Below are 16,543 nucleotides of genomic sequence, written 5' to 3' on the forward strand. Positions count from 1 at the left end.
CAGGTTGTGGAGCATGCAGCAAGTGACGATGATGTGCGACACCCTCTGGGGACTGTATTGCAGTGCTCCACTGGACCTGTCGAGGCACTGGAACCTCATTTTCAAAATGCCTATTGTTTGCTCCAACAAAGTCCAGGTTGTGACAGGAGTATCTTTATACCATCACTCTGCTGCAGTCTGAGGCCGCCGCACAGGCGTCACCAGCCACGTCCTCCGTGGGTAGCACTTGTCCTGAAGGAGCCAACCCTGCAGCCTCTGTGGACCCTAGAAGATGTCAGGGATCTGAAACCTGCTAAAAATGTAGGAGTTGTGGACGCTCCCTGGGAATCGTGTGCAGACCTTTAGAATGCATTTGTGGTGTTTGCACACCAGCTCAACATTCAGCGAGTGGAAGCCCTTGTGGTTGATGTAGTTGACTGCTTGTTGCCACAGAGATCTCAGCATCACATGAGTGCCACCTTGGGTCTAAACTGTCACAGATTAATCAAGGACAGTCAGCATGGATTTGTTAAAGAAAGGTCGTGTGTGACTAACTTGATTGAGTTTTTTGAGGAAGTAATGAGGAGGATTGTTGAGGATAGTGCAGCTGATGTGGTCTACATGGATTTTAGCAAGGCTTTTGACAAGATTCCACATGGTAGACTGGGTAAAAAAAAAGCCCATGTGATCCAGGGGAATGTAGCAAGCTGGATACAAAATTGGATGGCACCCTGCACCTGTGGAAAACCTGAGATCCCAGCACTCTTGCTTCCTGGCTTTCCTGATCCTGGGTGAAATGCACAAAGTTCAGTGCCTTTGCGGAGATGGCCTCTGTAACTCCTGAATACACTTGTGCATGAAGGCTTGCACGATCCCACACAGGTCACCTGTGGAGCCCTGGAAGGAGCCACTGACATAGAAATTGACCACCATGGTCACTTTCACGGCCACTGGCAGTGGATGCCCTCCATGTCCCCGTGGCGCAAATCCTGCAACAGGTGGCATATGTGACTGACCAGCACCCTAGACATGCACAGTCTTCGGGGGCATTGGTTCTCAATCATCTGCAGGAATGACAAATGCCACCTTGGGTCTAGTGAGGCACCTATGAGCGATGGCTCTCTGTAGATCTTCAGCTGCTTGCACAGCAGGCCCTGCCACCCCTTCATATTGAGGGAGATACTCCTCCCTTTGCCGAGCCAGGCACCTCTGCTGCTCTCTTCTTCTTCTCTGGTCTTTGTAAGCCATGAGCCATATCGCTAAATCCACCAGGCTCCATGATCCTGATTTTGCCTTTGTATTTTGCCTTTATCCATGATCCTAATGTTCTCCTCCCGCAAGATCAAAGAGAGAGACGCATGGGTGGGTTAGCATATGCGTCCAAGAACCTCTATTTGTTAAGTCTGAAGGCCCCTTTACGCATACCGGAGAGTGCTGACCACCGCTTGGATGGCCAGTGCATAGTGCGCTCATTGGCTGTCCGAAACTTCACCCACCTCCGTCCCGCTCCACCTGACCGATTGGCAGCAGCTTTGCCCATTGGACTGCATGCTGTGCTCTCAGCTCAGGCACAGGCATTCTCCTAACCCGCACTGCAAGGCTGCACTGTTAGCTTGAACCATGAGGGTTACTGGTCCAAGCCTCAATAAAGACATTGTAAGGGGCTGTGAGCACTTCCACCAGTGACTGCGGGTGATTCCTCAACTTGCCCAGTCGGCCAATTGTTGCTGCCCCCTAAAACGCACATTCATTTGCAGCCTGTGCCTCAGGGGTGAAAAGTTATGGAGCATTATGTGGCACTTTCACGCTTTTACGTTGCTTGAGTGGGCAGAAAAGCTTCAGAGGCCCGACTCCAAGCCTGTCAATGGAGCTCCAGCTGAACGGCTTCAGCTGCGGAAGAATGCTCACTTTTGACAAACTTTTCCAAGTGCATGGCTGCTTCCCTCGCCCCCTCCCTCCACCCCGCCACCACCCCTCCGACCTCCCGGCATGTGCCTGAGTATTTCCTTCAGTCTGTGCTGCCTTGCTCCCCACCACATCCTCCACTCCCCACCCTGGCCTGACCCACACTGGAGCCCTTGCCCCGACACCACACTGAAAGCCAACCGGGGAAAAGTGACTTGCCTGTGCCCCCCCTCCCGAATGCGTGGCACCTCTTCCTTGATGTCCTATGAGCTATGTTCGTGAGCGCTGCGGAAGGTTGTATGCGCTCACCTCTGAGTTCCCCTCGAAGGTCAGGTTTGCAGTTGTGAAACTCGCCGCTCTAAAGTCACGCCGACATGGGTGGTAAATTTGCCGTGGGGGGGATGATTCCGGCGAGCAGGGATTATAATGAGATGCTAAAGTATTGAAATTAGGTCCCTGACGTGCGGCAGTGGGAAACGCGGCCCCAACATTGACGGGTGGAGCAGACAATCACAAACTGGCTTCATGGCGGTGTGAAACCCATTTTTGGCCTTCTCGCCATATTGCCCACCCCACCCTGCCCACCATGACTCCTGCTGCCAATGGGGCGGACGATTCCGCCCGCTATGTTAACTGCTCCATCCATGAGGTTCCATCAGTGGTAGCACTGGCCACTTCAAATGCTTCGATAGTAAAATCGATAATGAGTGCTGACTGCAAGCCTGTGCCATGCATCCTCTCAATCCAGACTGAGAGAATGCTTTAAACCCAAGAGAGCCCCAATTTAAAAGAGACAGTAAATAAAGATGCTGAGGGAGTCTACTTGTAAACCTGCCCTTTCGAAGATAGGATGTAAGGCACGGCCCAGCTGGGGTGAGTACCTTGCCATTCTCCATCACTTTCTGAAAGTCATATGACTCCCTGCGACCCTCGTTGATTGATCTGTAGTAGTCACTGCTGCTCTGCTGTCTCACGATGCTCCTTGTTCTCCGAAACGATTCTTGCCTCTGCACAGAAGCCAGAGTGTCATCCAGTGATGGCTGGAAATAGAGCAGAAACCAGAGATCGGCATCAAACTCAATCCAGAACAACAGGCAAAACCAAAGAATAATACTAACTGGTACAGGAGGCTGATGCATACCAGAAACCAAACAAACAACAACAAGGTGCATCTATACTGTGCCCATAACATTGAAAAAGCCATTTCATGCAAGATAAAGATATTCTGCTCTTTCCACCATCTTCCTCTTCAGGTATATATATGTATCCCCTCCTTCACAGCCTGTTTGGGTATATGATTTACAAAGGTTTCTTTCTAGCACTCTATTCATTCATTGCTTTGGTGAAGTTCCTCTTTTTTTAAATTCATCCATGGGATGTGGATGTCACCAGTAAGGCCAGCATTTATTGCCCAGCCCCAATTGTCCTTGAGAAGGTGGTGGTGAGCTGTCATCTTGAATACAACTGAGTGGCTTGTTAGGCTATCTCAAAGGGCGGAGTAGAGTCAACAACATTACTGTGGGCCTGGAGACTAGGCAAGTCTGGCAGATTTCCTTCCCTAAAGAACATTAGGGTACAATGCGGTAGTTTCATGGTCACCATTCCAGTTCTAGCTTTTTGTTCTAGATTTTAATTAATTAAACTTATATTCCCCAGTTGTCATGGTGGGTTTTGAACTCATTTATCTGGTTTATTAGACCAGTAACACAACCACTATGGTACTATACAGGATGCATTGCCTGCCCTCTGAGCTAATACAGGAGTTATGTTACTTCAGTAATTATTAATACAACTCACACTGCAAAATGTCACAATCCTAAGGCAAGAGCTCACAATTTCACAAATAAAACTGGTTTGAACATTAAACAGTCAGACACTTCCCCATAAGCCGAGAAAAGGGAGATCAATATGGAAGCAGAGAAGAAGCTCCCAACTTAGCTCATCCACCTGGACCTGCACTCCCAGCTCACGTACAAAAGCTCCCTCTTCATGCTTATGACCAAGCACTCCCATTTTGGGCATAACACAGGTTAGATACAGAACATGTTAAGTACACAGTAAAGCTTCCTCTACACTGCTCACCCAAGTGTGCAAATAAAAGGCACAGCATAGATTAGATACAGATTAAACATCCCTCCACACTGTCTCAATAATTAGAGTGGAATACACTGCATTGATGTAATATAGACAAGTCAGTGGAGTGGATGGACATGGAGCATATGAAATTAAATGCAGAGAAGTGTGAGGTGATACACATTGGTAGGAAGAAACAACAGATGCTAAATGGTACAAATGCAGAGGGGTGCAGGAAGAGAGACGGAGGTTTGCACACAATTTTTTTTAGGTGGCAGGTTTTGTTAACAAATCAGTTAATAAAGGAAGTGGGATTCTGAGTCAGTCATTTAGGATTGAGGTGAGGAGAAATGTCTTCACCCAGTGGGTTGTGAATCTTTGGAATTGTCTAACTCAGAGGGCTGTGGACGCTCCATCGTTGAGTAAATTTAAGGCTCCAATAGACAAACTTTCGGGGGAGGATTTTCCCCTCATCAGGCGGGAGCGGTCAAGAATGATGCACCGCCCGCGATTGGGCCCTGACTGTGATTTCACGCTGGCTGGCCAATTAACGGCCAGCCAGTGTGAAACGCACTGAGAGCCTCAGCCCTGCCGGGGTGGGGGCGGGAGGAGCGCGAGCGTTAAATTTTGTGCGTGTGCGGGGGTGCACTGACTGAAAGTTCCCCGAAGGCACAGAGCTGCCTCAGGGAGCTGAAGGATTTGAAAATTAAAAATAAAGATTCGAAAAATAAGTGAAACATGACCCCACGTGTAATTCTGTCACATGAACAGGAACATGTTAAAAATTAGTTTAAATTTCTTTTCCTTGGTTTTTTATTCACTGTTGGAAACCTCATCCTGCCCGTCGATGAGGTTTCGCTAAAAATCAAAGGCTGTCTGGCCTTTTCGCCCTCCTGCCAACCTTAAGGTTGGACGGGCAGCAAAAAATTCAACTTAATTACCAGCTTAAGGGCCTTATTAGGCCTTTTAATTTACTGCGGGCCTGCCGCAGCCTCTGGCATGCGCCCGCTGACCAAGATATTGTGCGCTATTTCACACTCGGGCATGTTGGGTGTGCGCCCGCACACTGAGCTGAAAATCCTGCCTTTGGTCTCTTGGGAAATCGAAGGGTTTGGGGAGCAGTTGGGAAAGTACAGTGCAGGCAGAAGGCCAACAATGATTGTATTGTATGGCAGAGCAAGCTCGACTGGCCCGATGGCCTATTCCTGCTCTGATTTCTTACGTTTATAAATAGATTAGAGACATAGAGAACAAAAGCAAGAAGTCAAGCTAAACTTATTATAAAACTCTGGTTCAGCCCAGATTCTGTAATGTGTTCAGTTCTGGGCACCATGCTTTAGCTAGGAAATAAAGGCTTTGGAGGGGATACAGAAGAGATTTTCACAGTGCTCGCCTCGGTATGCGGCGCTCGCCTCGGTACGCGGCACTCGCCTCGGTACGCGGCGCTCGCCTCGGTACGCGGCGCTCGCCTCGGTGCATGGTGCTTGTTCTTGTACACGGCGCTTGCCCTGGTACACGGCGCTTGCCCTGGTACATGGCGCTTGCCCCGGTACACGGCGCTTGCCCTGTATGCAGAGGCGCTCGCCCAGTACACGGCACTTGCTCAGGTATGCGGCACTCGCCCAGGTACACTGTTTCCTTGTTACACAGTGATAGCTCAGTAGGTCCTTACACACAGCTCCTCAGTTATACCATGCTTGTCCCTTACAGAGTGTTTGTCAGCTACGTGTGCATGGTCCTTACAGGGGACACATCTGTTTCATGGTACTCAGCAGTTACACAGCATACAGCGCTTTCCCATCTCACAGCACTCACCTGTTTACAGCGTTCCTGAGTTACACAGCACTTCTCAGTTAGACACTGCTCATCACTTAGGTGGCACTCAGCTATGCAGATGAAGTGGCATAGATAGATTATCTTTCACAACCAATCAATCATTGGTGTGAATCTTCTCACCTCCTACCTGTCCCTGGGTGTAACACGATTCTGAGAAATGTCCCAGAGTTTGCACAGACAGACTTCCCACAATTCTTGCAGCCCTGAAGTAGCACTTTTGTGCATCCTAGCAATAGAGTTGCTGACAGGCTAACCCAGTCCCAATTGTAATACTCACATTCTCAGGCCGTGCACTGGTTAAGGCTCAGTGCTTGGACATCCATTGAACTCGCTGATGTTCTATCAACTCAATGATTTGACAAGCATTAAACACACCAAATAAAAGTGGCTGAATCTAGTTCAAATGAGCAGGCTCTGTCAGCTGCCGGAGATGTGAGCCAGTGACTCGAACGGGGCCTCACATCTCCTACAGGATTTGTTATGGTGATGTCTACCTCTGTTTAGGGTGGATCTCGTCCTTCACTGGTTTGTTATTCCTGGTGTTACGGCTGCTGAGTGGATTCCCACATCTCCTGTGTTTCAGAATAATCTAAGTTATAAAGGCTGTAATGCTGGTTCATGGAGCTGCAATTAGCAGTCACTCAATTATTTAAGATAGGTTCAAGTGACTAATTAGGTTATCGACCGTGAGCCAGTTAGGAGCAATTTATTGAAGCTATTGTGCCAGGTTGCAGGCTCTCTGCTCTGCATCACTGCTCTCCTCTTCTCTCATGTCACTCTGAAACAATGCAAGGCATTTTAAATAAACGAGATTGTTTCCCACTTAAGTTATGGCCCTGTAATTTGTAGATAGAGCCTGAACAGCCATCCGAGTCCCATGTGCATGACCGAGCAACCAAAACTGTCCCTCCACAATGCATGTCCCTGCCACAGCTTCGTTCCATTATGGTGTTGAGATGAATGCCTGGCCAATCAGATCATAGTATTGTCTTTTAAAATTCTCTTTTCAATGTGGCATCATGGGGCATAACAAGGTTGTTGAGTTCATGGAAAAATAGGATTTAATCTGCAAAACAGTCCTATTAAATCCCACAATCCCGTTGCCTTTCAGTCTCTGATACTTCTGCGCTTCAGGCCTCTTGTTTATCTATTCTTTAAATTCCTTCTCTAAAGGACAAAAGTGAACCAGATGGGTTTTTACAACAATTGATGACAGTTTCATGGTCACCATTACTGAGACTAGCTTTTCAATTCCAGATTTTTTTTCCCTTTCATTGAATTTAAATCCCACCAGCTGCCATGGTGAGATTTGAACCCATGTCCCCAAAGCATTAGCCTGAACCTCTGGATTACTAGTTCATTACCCCACTGTCTCCCCTCATCTTGTGCATCCCCAAATTTAATTATTGCACTATTGGTAAACAGGCCTTCAGCTCCCTAGGTTGAAGGCTCTGGAATTCCATCCCTAAGCCTCTATAGCTTGTTTGCCTCCTTTAAGGCAAATCTTAAAACCCACTTCCTTGTTTGGTCACCTGTCCTAATATCTCCTTATATGGCTAGCTGTCAAATTCTGTTTGATAACGCACCATGTGACATTCTATTACCTTAAATGCTAGTTGTTGTTGTTCAGTCAGAAGGAGATGTTCCTTCTGTAGAAAGCTGAACACAAAATCTAGGTTGACAGTCCACTGGAGCACTGAGGGAGTGTTGCACTATTAGATGAGGTGTTAACCCAAGGATCTATGTTCTTTCCCAGGTGGACTTACAAAATCCCATGACACTATTCACAGAAGAGTTCTCCTCCTGTCCTGACCAATATTTATCCCCCATTCAAAATAGCACAAAATAACTCATTTAGTCAGTAACCCAGTGCTGTTTGCTGTAACGTAACTTGGTTCTCATGTTTCCTACATGACAACACTTCAAAAATATTTAATTGGATCGAAACTGGTTTGGGATATCCTGAGGTTGTGACAGGTCCTATATCAATGCAAACCCTTTGAAGACCTGCTCCATTCATCCACCACCCCTGACTTTGCTGATCTACTGGCTATGCCTCAATTTTAAAATTCTGATCCCTGTTTCCAAATACTTCCATAGTCGCACCCCTCCCTTTCTCTGTAGCCTCCTCAAGGCCCGCAACCCTCCAAGATCTTGCACTCCCCCAATTCTTGCATAACCCAGATTTTAATTTCTCTGCCATCAGGGTCAAACCTTCACCTGCCTCCTAAACCAGGCTTGTCCAACGCCTGGCCCATGGGCCACAGCCTGGCCACCGAAGCCTCTATATCTGGCCCACGGACTCACTGTTCAAACTACGGGTAAGTTGAATGAAAGATCTGTAAGGAGCTGCTCCTCCGCTTCTCTCCTGCATTTGCTGCTGATAGGCTAGCCCATGAGCCTATCAGCAGTAAACGTGGGAGAGAATCAGTATCTGATTGGAAGAGCAGTGAATAGTGTGCAGGTGAGTGGCTTCTCCTTTGTTTTCACAGCTCTCTCTCGCCATCTGCTCAGGCACTGGCCCTAAAGGAGCACACGGCCAAGATGGCGGAGTGGGTCGAGTAGGCCACAAGGAAAAGCAGAGTTGCAACAACAGTGGCTGCCCGGTTACCAGCCTTCCACACCGCCCGTTTGCAGCAGCTGGACTCTCCAACAGTGCGGAGTGAAGAAGCACAATTTGGCATGATCACAGACATTACACTTTTGTCCAAGTGTAGTTGTTTAAGTCTGATTCATTTTAGGCAACCTATGACCAAACAGCAGCTAGTCTACAGCTTCACCTGAATATGTCCCTTTTGGCTCTGCCTCTCTCTGTTGTTTGCTTATTTAATTGATCACAGAGATATATATATGTATATTTTAAAAAAACAAAATAAAATATCAAAATACGCAGAGAGCTGGCTGAGAACCTGAGATGAAATCATGCTACTTCCTGATAGTACTGATTGGCTGATTGCTCTGCAGGCCTTCCCAAGCAAGGGAAGCAAGCTAAGGCTCAAGAGAGGGATGGTGAGAAGGGTGACAAGCAGGAAGCAACAAGTGTTTGGCATGCACACGCACACGTGCACACACAGCCTTCCTCCTCCTCCCTCCCCAAAAATCTATCCACAAAGCAGGCCGGGAGAGAAGGAAAACCCCGGCTGAAAGACAAACTGCTTCCAAACCCCACTTTCATATGAATTTCACCAAGGTCAGCACGGAGTGAGTGCCACCAGAGGCAAATGCAAGGTCAGTGTTAGTTAAACCCAACTCCATAGCTCAGCCCTGCGTTTCTCCACCCCTTCCCTGGTGATCAGGACTTGGGGCCTAGTCTGTCTCTCTTTAGCTCTGCTCCTTAAGCGATAGGGCAAAAAAAGGTGAATTCTGCTGCTTGGCATTTTTTAATAGCCATTTTTATTAATTACTCTTTTCTGAAATGATCAATTTATTGCTTTTGTAAAAAAAACTTACTAATGGTGCCAATTATCTACAGGCAATTTGAACACTTGAAGGAAGACCTATACTTGTATTTCTTCTTGAAAAAAAAAAGGACACTGAGCAAAAGATAGCTAATAATGTAAAGAGACAACTTTCTGGAAAATTCCTATGTAGGTTATACTTGACCGATTGGTCCTGAGAGCACATGAAATGTCGCACCTGAAAGATATCATGGAACACTTCAATAGGAACACTTGAAAGGGAGATGGGAAAGATGCAAAAGACTGAACTTTATTCTCCTGATTTGCATATCTCAGCAGACATCCAAAGTCTATCTCCTGTTGATTTATAGCTTGGCATGTCTAAATGGTCTGAGATGAAAAGAACATGGACTCTGGGTGCAATTCATAGTTTTTTCCTTCCAGAATACACAGGGGAAAAAACAGTTTAAAAGCTGGTGTGCTGGTGTGTCTGTGTATTACAACAAGCAGAAGAACCAGTCAGTCCACCGCCTCCCCCCACTCCCGCAGCTTGCAGGCGAAGGATCTCTCTCTCTCTCTCTCTCTCTGTCTGTTGCTGGAGCCAAAGCTCAGAAAAAGCCCCAATCTAAAGGAAATAGCTCAGCCTTTCAGCCACCCTGCAGAACCAAGTGTCTCCAAACTAACTATGAAACTGCCAAAGTCAGCTGTACCAGAATCACCCAACTTAACGACCGCAATGTACCGCCATCTACACCTCATGGACAAGCCAAAGACGGATTCATTTTTAAAAAACTTTTTGGACTCTTAACTTCTCGGGTTTTAGTAACTAATAAACTTACTCTTTCTTTGACTCAAGAAAGCCTAGTTAAATTGGCTCTTTCTAAAAAATAAATACATTTGGACTGGGAAAAGGTGTCCACAGGGGAAGGGATCCCTTTTAAATTAACCTTGTTGCAACCAACCGAGGGGCTGAATAAAGAAGGGGAGCCAGCTCATTCCTCCTCACCTGGCAGCATAACAAAATTGGGGTCCTATTCAGGAAGTTAACAAACTGGGGAACCTCGCCCAGAGAGGGCAGGCACCGACGTAACCAAGGGTGTGGGTGAGCGCTTCGAGAGAGTTCCCTGAAGGCAGGCAGCTGCCCCAGGGAGCTGCAGACCTCCACAGAATAAAGGACACGACAAAAATGCTGCAAAATATGTCCATGCAGCACAATCAAGCACCTGAAAGCATATCTCATACAAAACCAGTCCCCAGATATCTATTTTTATTTTATTTCCCCATGGGGGTTTCATCCCACCCTGGATCGAGGTTTGAGCAAATATATGAATGCCGCCTGGGAGAATGGCCTGTCCGCCAAGCGTAAATGTGGACGGGCCAACTAAAATCTCTGTTGATTGCATTATTAATGGGCTTAATTGCCCGCTTAATTCAGGCTGCCCCAAGTGCCTGCTGAGCAAAATATTCCACATCCATTCAGGTCAGGCGCCTGCCCGCAGGACGTAAAGTCCTGGCCCAAGTGATTTGACTTATGCCCGCAGAAATTACTAATCGAGCTCCATGCTCCTTTAATGTTCCTGCAGCTGATTTTCCCTTCTCTCAACCATGGACTTGCACTGACCCATTCACACTCAGGGGTACCCGGTTTATACACGCACTGAGTGAGAAGCAAGTTGATGTACGGTCAGGGAAACCAGGTCGAGGTCCCAGCGATCTGCAGTCACTGACACAATCTTTGCAGGTTTGATCAGTTTGGTGTCAGTCCAGGAAGTTTTGACAAGAAAATCTCACCAGGTTACTCACCTGTGCCTCCTGCTTAATAGTTCGAAAAGGGCATGATCCAAAGCCTGGCATTCCTCCTTCTCTCAAACAGAAAATGATGAAATGGGATAAATTTAAATAAATGGAAAACCTAATCCTTAATTCTAGTTATTTATGATGAAATAGTCCCAATGGCCAGTGGTTTAAAGGATTGGATCCAGCAGCTGACTGTGATTGTTTGTGTGGTCACTCTGTCTGAGCACAGTAATCCTATCAGTATTCCATGTTTAATGAGGAATGTGATCTGCTTGTTACATCCTGTTTGCTTGTGTAGTTATTCAGTAAATACAGAGCTTAAAGGAGCACGGCAATGGTGCACGTTTACTATGAAAACTGTGGTACCCTCAGTCATTCCTTTCAATGCACATTCTTACATTAATAACATGGCAGAAAAAACCCATTTAAGCTTATTTTATCCACAGATGTGAAAATGCTTGTGCTATGGACTCTACCCTAACCCGATCAACCTCCTGCAAGGAATAAATCCATAAAGGCAATCCACCTCTCCATCCGAATTTAAACATTAGCCTTCTCAGGTGACAGTGGTGGTCAGCAGTGGCAACTCTTGCCTCCAAGTCAAAAGGTGCTGGGTTCAACTCCCACTCCAGGACTTGAGCACATAATCTAGGTTGACACTCCAGCACAGGCACTGAGGAGTGCGGAGGAACAAAGGGATCTGGGAGTTCAGATACATAATTCCCTGAAAGTGGCGTCACAGGTAGACAAGGTTGTAAAGAAAGCTTTTGGCATACTGGCCTTCATAAATCAATGCATTGAGTATAGGAGTTGGGATGTTATGGTGAGGTTGTTTAAGACATTGGTGAGGCCAACTTTGGAGTATTGTGTGCAGTTCTGGTCGCCTAACTACAGGAAGGATATCAGTAAGATTGAGAGAGTGCAGAGAAGATTTACTTGCCGGGTCTTAAGGAGTTGAGTTACAGGGAAAGATTAAACAGGTTAGGACTTTAGTCCTTGGAGCGTAGAAGAATGAGGGGAGATATGATAGAAGTTTACAAAATTATGAGGGGTATAGACAGAATAAATGTGAGTAGGCTCTTTCCACTTAGATTAGGAAAAATAAACATGAGAGGACAAGGCTTTAGAGTGAAAGGGGAAAGGTTTAGGGGGAAGATTAGGGGGAACTTCTTCACGCAGAGAGTGGTGAGAGTGTGGAACGAGCTACCATCTGATGTGGTAAATGCGGGATCACTCTTAAGTTTTAAGAATAAATTAGATAGATACATGGATGGGAGAGGTCACAAGTGCAAGGCATTCCTTAACTGGAAGAACCACCAAAATCCGAGGGAAAGAAAGTAGATCCACAGACAAATGAAGGCTGAGGGCCAACAAAAAACCTGTGACCTAAAGAACAGGTGATGGGTGGAAAGAGCACAGGAAATACAACAACTCGCTGACAGCCATGAACATGCATGGATTCTTCAGTGCAGTCAAGACCATTTATGGCCCAAGACACAAGGACCTATCCCACTGAGGGCTAAGAACGGAGTGATGCTCATCAAGGACAGAGAGGCAGCAAGCGCTTGTTGGAAAGAGCACTTCGAGGATGTCCTCACCCAAAATCATGAGTGCCCTCGACCACATCCCACAGCATGCTACCCACCACCACCTCAGCACAATCCCAGCCCGACACGAGGCTGGAAAGGTCATTCAACAGCTAAGAACCAACAAGGCTGCCAGCGCAGACGGAATCCCCACCAAAATACTAAAATATGGCAGAAAAGTACTCTTGGCATGAATACGTGACCTCATCTCCTTCATCTAAAGGAGGAGAGCATGCCGGGGATCTTCAAGACTCTGTAATCGTAACCGTCATCAAAACAAGGAGACAAAACTGACTGCGGTAACTATAGAGGGGTATCTCTGCTGTCTACCACAGGAAAGGTCATTGCAAGAGTCCTTCTCAATCGCCTTCTCCCTGTGGCTCAAGAGCTCCTACCAGAGTCATAATGTGGATTCCATCCGTCGAGAGGCACAGTGGACAGCAAGACAAGTCCAAGAAAAATGCAGCGAGCAGCGACCCTATTCATTGCCTTCTTTGAACTCACAAAGGCCTTTGACTCTATCAACTGGGAGGGACTGTGGAGCATCCTCCTCAAATTTGGCTGCCCGCAGAAATTCATCACCATCCTCCACCTGCTGTATGATGACACGCAAGCCATGATCCTTACCATCGGATCTGCCAGAGACCTTGTACATGTGCCATCTGGGGTCAAGCAAGGTATGTCATCGCACCAACGCTCTTTTCCATCTTCCTCACCACAATACTCCTCCCCATCTCCCCGCCAGAGTGGAGCTACTCTACAGGATGAGCGGGAAACTATTCAACGTACGCTGCCTCCAGTCCCGAACCAAGTTCACCCCAACCTCTGTCATCGAGCTGCAGCACGCGGATGACGCTTGTGTATGCGCACACTCAGAGGCCGAGGTCCAAACTATCGCTGACGCATTCACGGAGGCGTATGAAAGAAAGGGTCTTAAGGTAAACATCCGGAAGACAAAGGTCCCTACCAGCCTACTCCCAGCCTACTCCCACTGTGTGACACTGCCTCCTGGCTATCAAGACCCATGGCGAACCATTGGACAACGTTCATCATTCCTTATACCTTGGGAGCCTCCTCTCAGCAAGGGCAGAAGTCGATAAAGAAACTCAACATGGCCTCCAGTGTGCCAGCACAGCCTTCAGCTGAGGAACAGAGTGCTTGCTGACAAAGACCTCAAAGGCGGCAGCATGCTCATGGTCTCCAGGGCTGCAGTGTTACCTGCCATCCTGTATGAGTCAGAGACGTGGACAACATACAGCAGACACCTTAAATCCCAGTATCCTCAGCGATGCCTCTGCAAAATCCTGCAAATTCAATGGCAGGATAGGCTCTCCAATATCAGTGTCCTCTCTCAGGCCAATATCCCCATTATTAAGGCACGGGCTATGGTTAATCAGCTATGTTGGGCAGGCCACATTGTCCGCAAGCCTGACACATGGCTCCCAAAACAAACTCCCTACTCCGAGCTTCGTTATGGCAAGCGATTACTAGGAGAGCAAAGGAAACATTTCATGGAAGACCTCAAAGCCTCCCTGAAAAAATGCAACATCCCCACAAATCTGTGGGAATCTCTTGCTCGAGACCACCCAAACTGGAGAAGAAAGGTCTGAGAAGGTGCCAATTTTTACAAGCCCAGCTGGGAACCAAGCGCAAACAGCGGAAGGAGAGTACCAAAATCTGAGCTTCCCGCCCACCCACCCCATCAAACACTACCTGCCCCACCTGTGGCAGAGTGTGCGGATCCAGCATTGGACTTTTTAGTCATCTCAGGACCCACTACCCCAGAGTGGAAGAAAGTAATCCTCGGGCCCGAGGGACTGCCTAAGAAGATACATAATACATAACAGGTAAAAAGGAATGATTTACTCCATCTAGTACTGTGTGGCTCCTGCATATCTTCGTGTCTGCTTGTGTACCCTTCACTCTGTGAACTATTATCTTTTTGCATTGTCTTGTCACTAGGACTGTGTTACTTTAGTTCTTTTTATACAAAGACACTGAGTAAATGTCCACCTAACCCTTCGTGTCAGGTGTCGTGAATATTGAACCAACTCAAACAATTTCACTCCACTGATCCCTTCCCTGACAAAAGCAATAAAGGAAAGTAAAGATATATTGAGCTGAACTACCCTGAAACTGAAGTCTGGTGATCTCATATCAATTGAAAACACAGCTCACACAACATGGAATGCCTGAGGAGGTAAGTGGATAACTAACATAGCAACACACACTTACAATAGCCAGGCGCCTTCATTCACAGCTATCAAGGGTTTGTAATCAAAACCTTTCTTCATTCCATTTTCTTGTCTCCAGTTTGCTCTGAATTAAGGCACTGATCTCGGGGCCAGGAGTTAATATCCCATCCACCCCTGCATTAACCACAGCATTGCTTCAAGAGGTATCTCAAATGCAGGCCAGTGCTTTGCACTGACTAATCATCACCTCCTGAGCCTTATGCTTAATCCCTCGAGTTATGATTTTGACCGTCACCTTCCACGGTCTCATGTGCTCAACGATTATCACAGAAATGACAGAATGACAGTCAGCACACTGTGCCTGTGTCAGTGTTAGCACTGCAGGAATTCACCAAGCCTCCTTAAACAGCACCTTCCAAACCCACGACCACTACCATCTAAAAGGACAAGGGCAGCAGACACAGGGGAACACCACCACCTGGAAGTTCCCCTCCAAGTCACTCACCATCCTGACTTGGAAATATATGGCCATTCCTTCACTGTCACTGGGTCAAAATCCTGGGGCAGAATATTATACTCAGCATGCGAGCGTGCGTCCAATATACCCGAGCGTAAAATGACACGTGATGACGTCAGTCATGCGTCTCGATGTCATCGCGCAGTTTCACGATATTTCAGTCGGCGGGCGCGTGCCGGAGTCAGCTGCAAACCCACTGATAATTAAAAGGCCTATTAAGGCCATTAACAATCTAATTAAATTCAAATTTACCAAGCGGCCTTTACATTTTATAAATGTAACAACCTTGTGTTACACAGTAAATGTAACAACCTTGTGTTACACAATCCCAAATCTCGGCCCAATTTAGAAAGATAGGATCTAGAACGACGCTATTGGGTGTTTTTCACAGTTCGCAGGGTCAGTGATTAAATTCCAAAATTGATAATGTAGGGTTCTGGGACTCGGGAGGACTACAGAGCTGCGGGCAGGGGGATGAGCAGCCAGTAGGGGTGAGGAATGGAGCAGATAAAGAGGAAACCTGTCAGAAAATGGAGGAAGACAATGTCAGCCTGAGGAAGAGGGACATAACCTTAGATCTAGGCTGTCCAGGGGGATGTCAGAAAGCAAGTCTTCATACAAAGTGTAATGGAAATTTATGACTCTCTCTCCCAAAAAGCTTTTCATGCTGCGGATCAGTTGAAAATTTCGAAACAGAGATTGATAGATTTTTGTTAGATAATGGGTATTAAGGGATGTGGGCCTGGTAGATGGAGTTAAGATACAGATCACCATGGTCTAACTGAACAGCGGAACAGGCGCGAGGGGCTGAATGGTCTCATGTTCCTATGTACCATATAACCACCTGTATTTGGTCAGACATACTTAACATGCAACATCATTTGTAACAGGAAATCATAGAGGTGCTGGCAGGGGGCTGGGAGCCAGGAGAACAGGTTCCCAACTTGGTTATCAACCCTTCCCACTGCAGTCATGAAAGGGAGCCAGCGCTATCCTAGAGAAAAATTGGCCACTTTTGCCCTTCCCTGAGCTGAGGCAAGGCAAACATGGGCAACAAGGCAAACTGAAGATGTTCTTCCTATTCAACAGGTCAACAAGAAACATATTTACCAAAGGAGATGTTAATAAAATATTAACAAGGAGAATATACAGATCAAATGATGGTATGAAGTGGAGAACCTGAAAAATGTTGACTGAACATGACATTCTCTTGATCTATGGCTGTGAGGAGCATGAAATATAGCTGCTCTTCCATGG

The 16,543-nt window shown here is 46.8% G+C and overlaps 1 protein-coding gene across 1 annotated transcript in view; it reads right to left on the bottom strand.

The window, feature by feature from the left end:
* The window catches only part of espnla (espin like a), a 73,795-nt gene that overhangs the window by 14,953 nt on the left and 42,299 nt on the right, over positions 1-16,543 (bottom strand). The window contains exon 6 of the mRNA XM_078564640.1: positions 2,766-2,924. Coding sequence (XP_078420766.1) covers positions 2,766-2,924 — 159 coding nt within the window. The remainder of the gene's footprint in view (positions 1-2,765; positions 2,925-16,543) is intronic.

Source organism: Cetorhinus maximus, chromosome 19, assembly GCF_964194155.1.
Source record: "Cetorhinus maximus chromosome 19, sCetMax3.hap1.1, whole genome shotgun sequence".
Classification (NCBI taxonomy): Eukaryota; Metazoa; Chordata; class Chondrichthyes; order Lamniformes; family Cetorhinidae; genus Cetorhinus; species Cetorhinus maximus.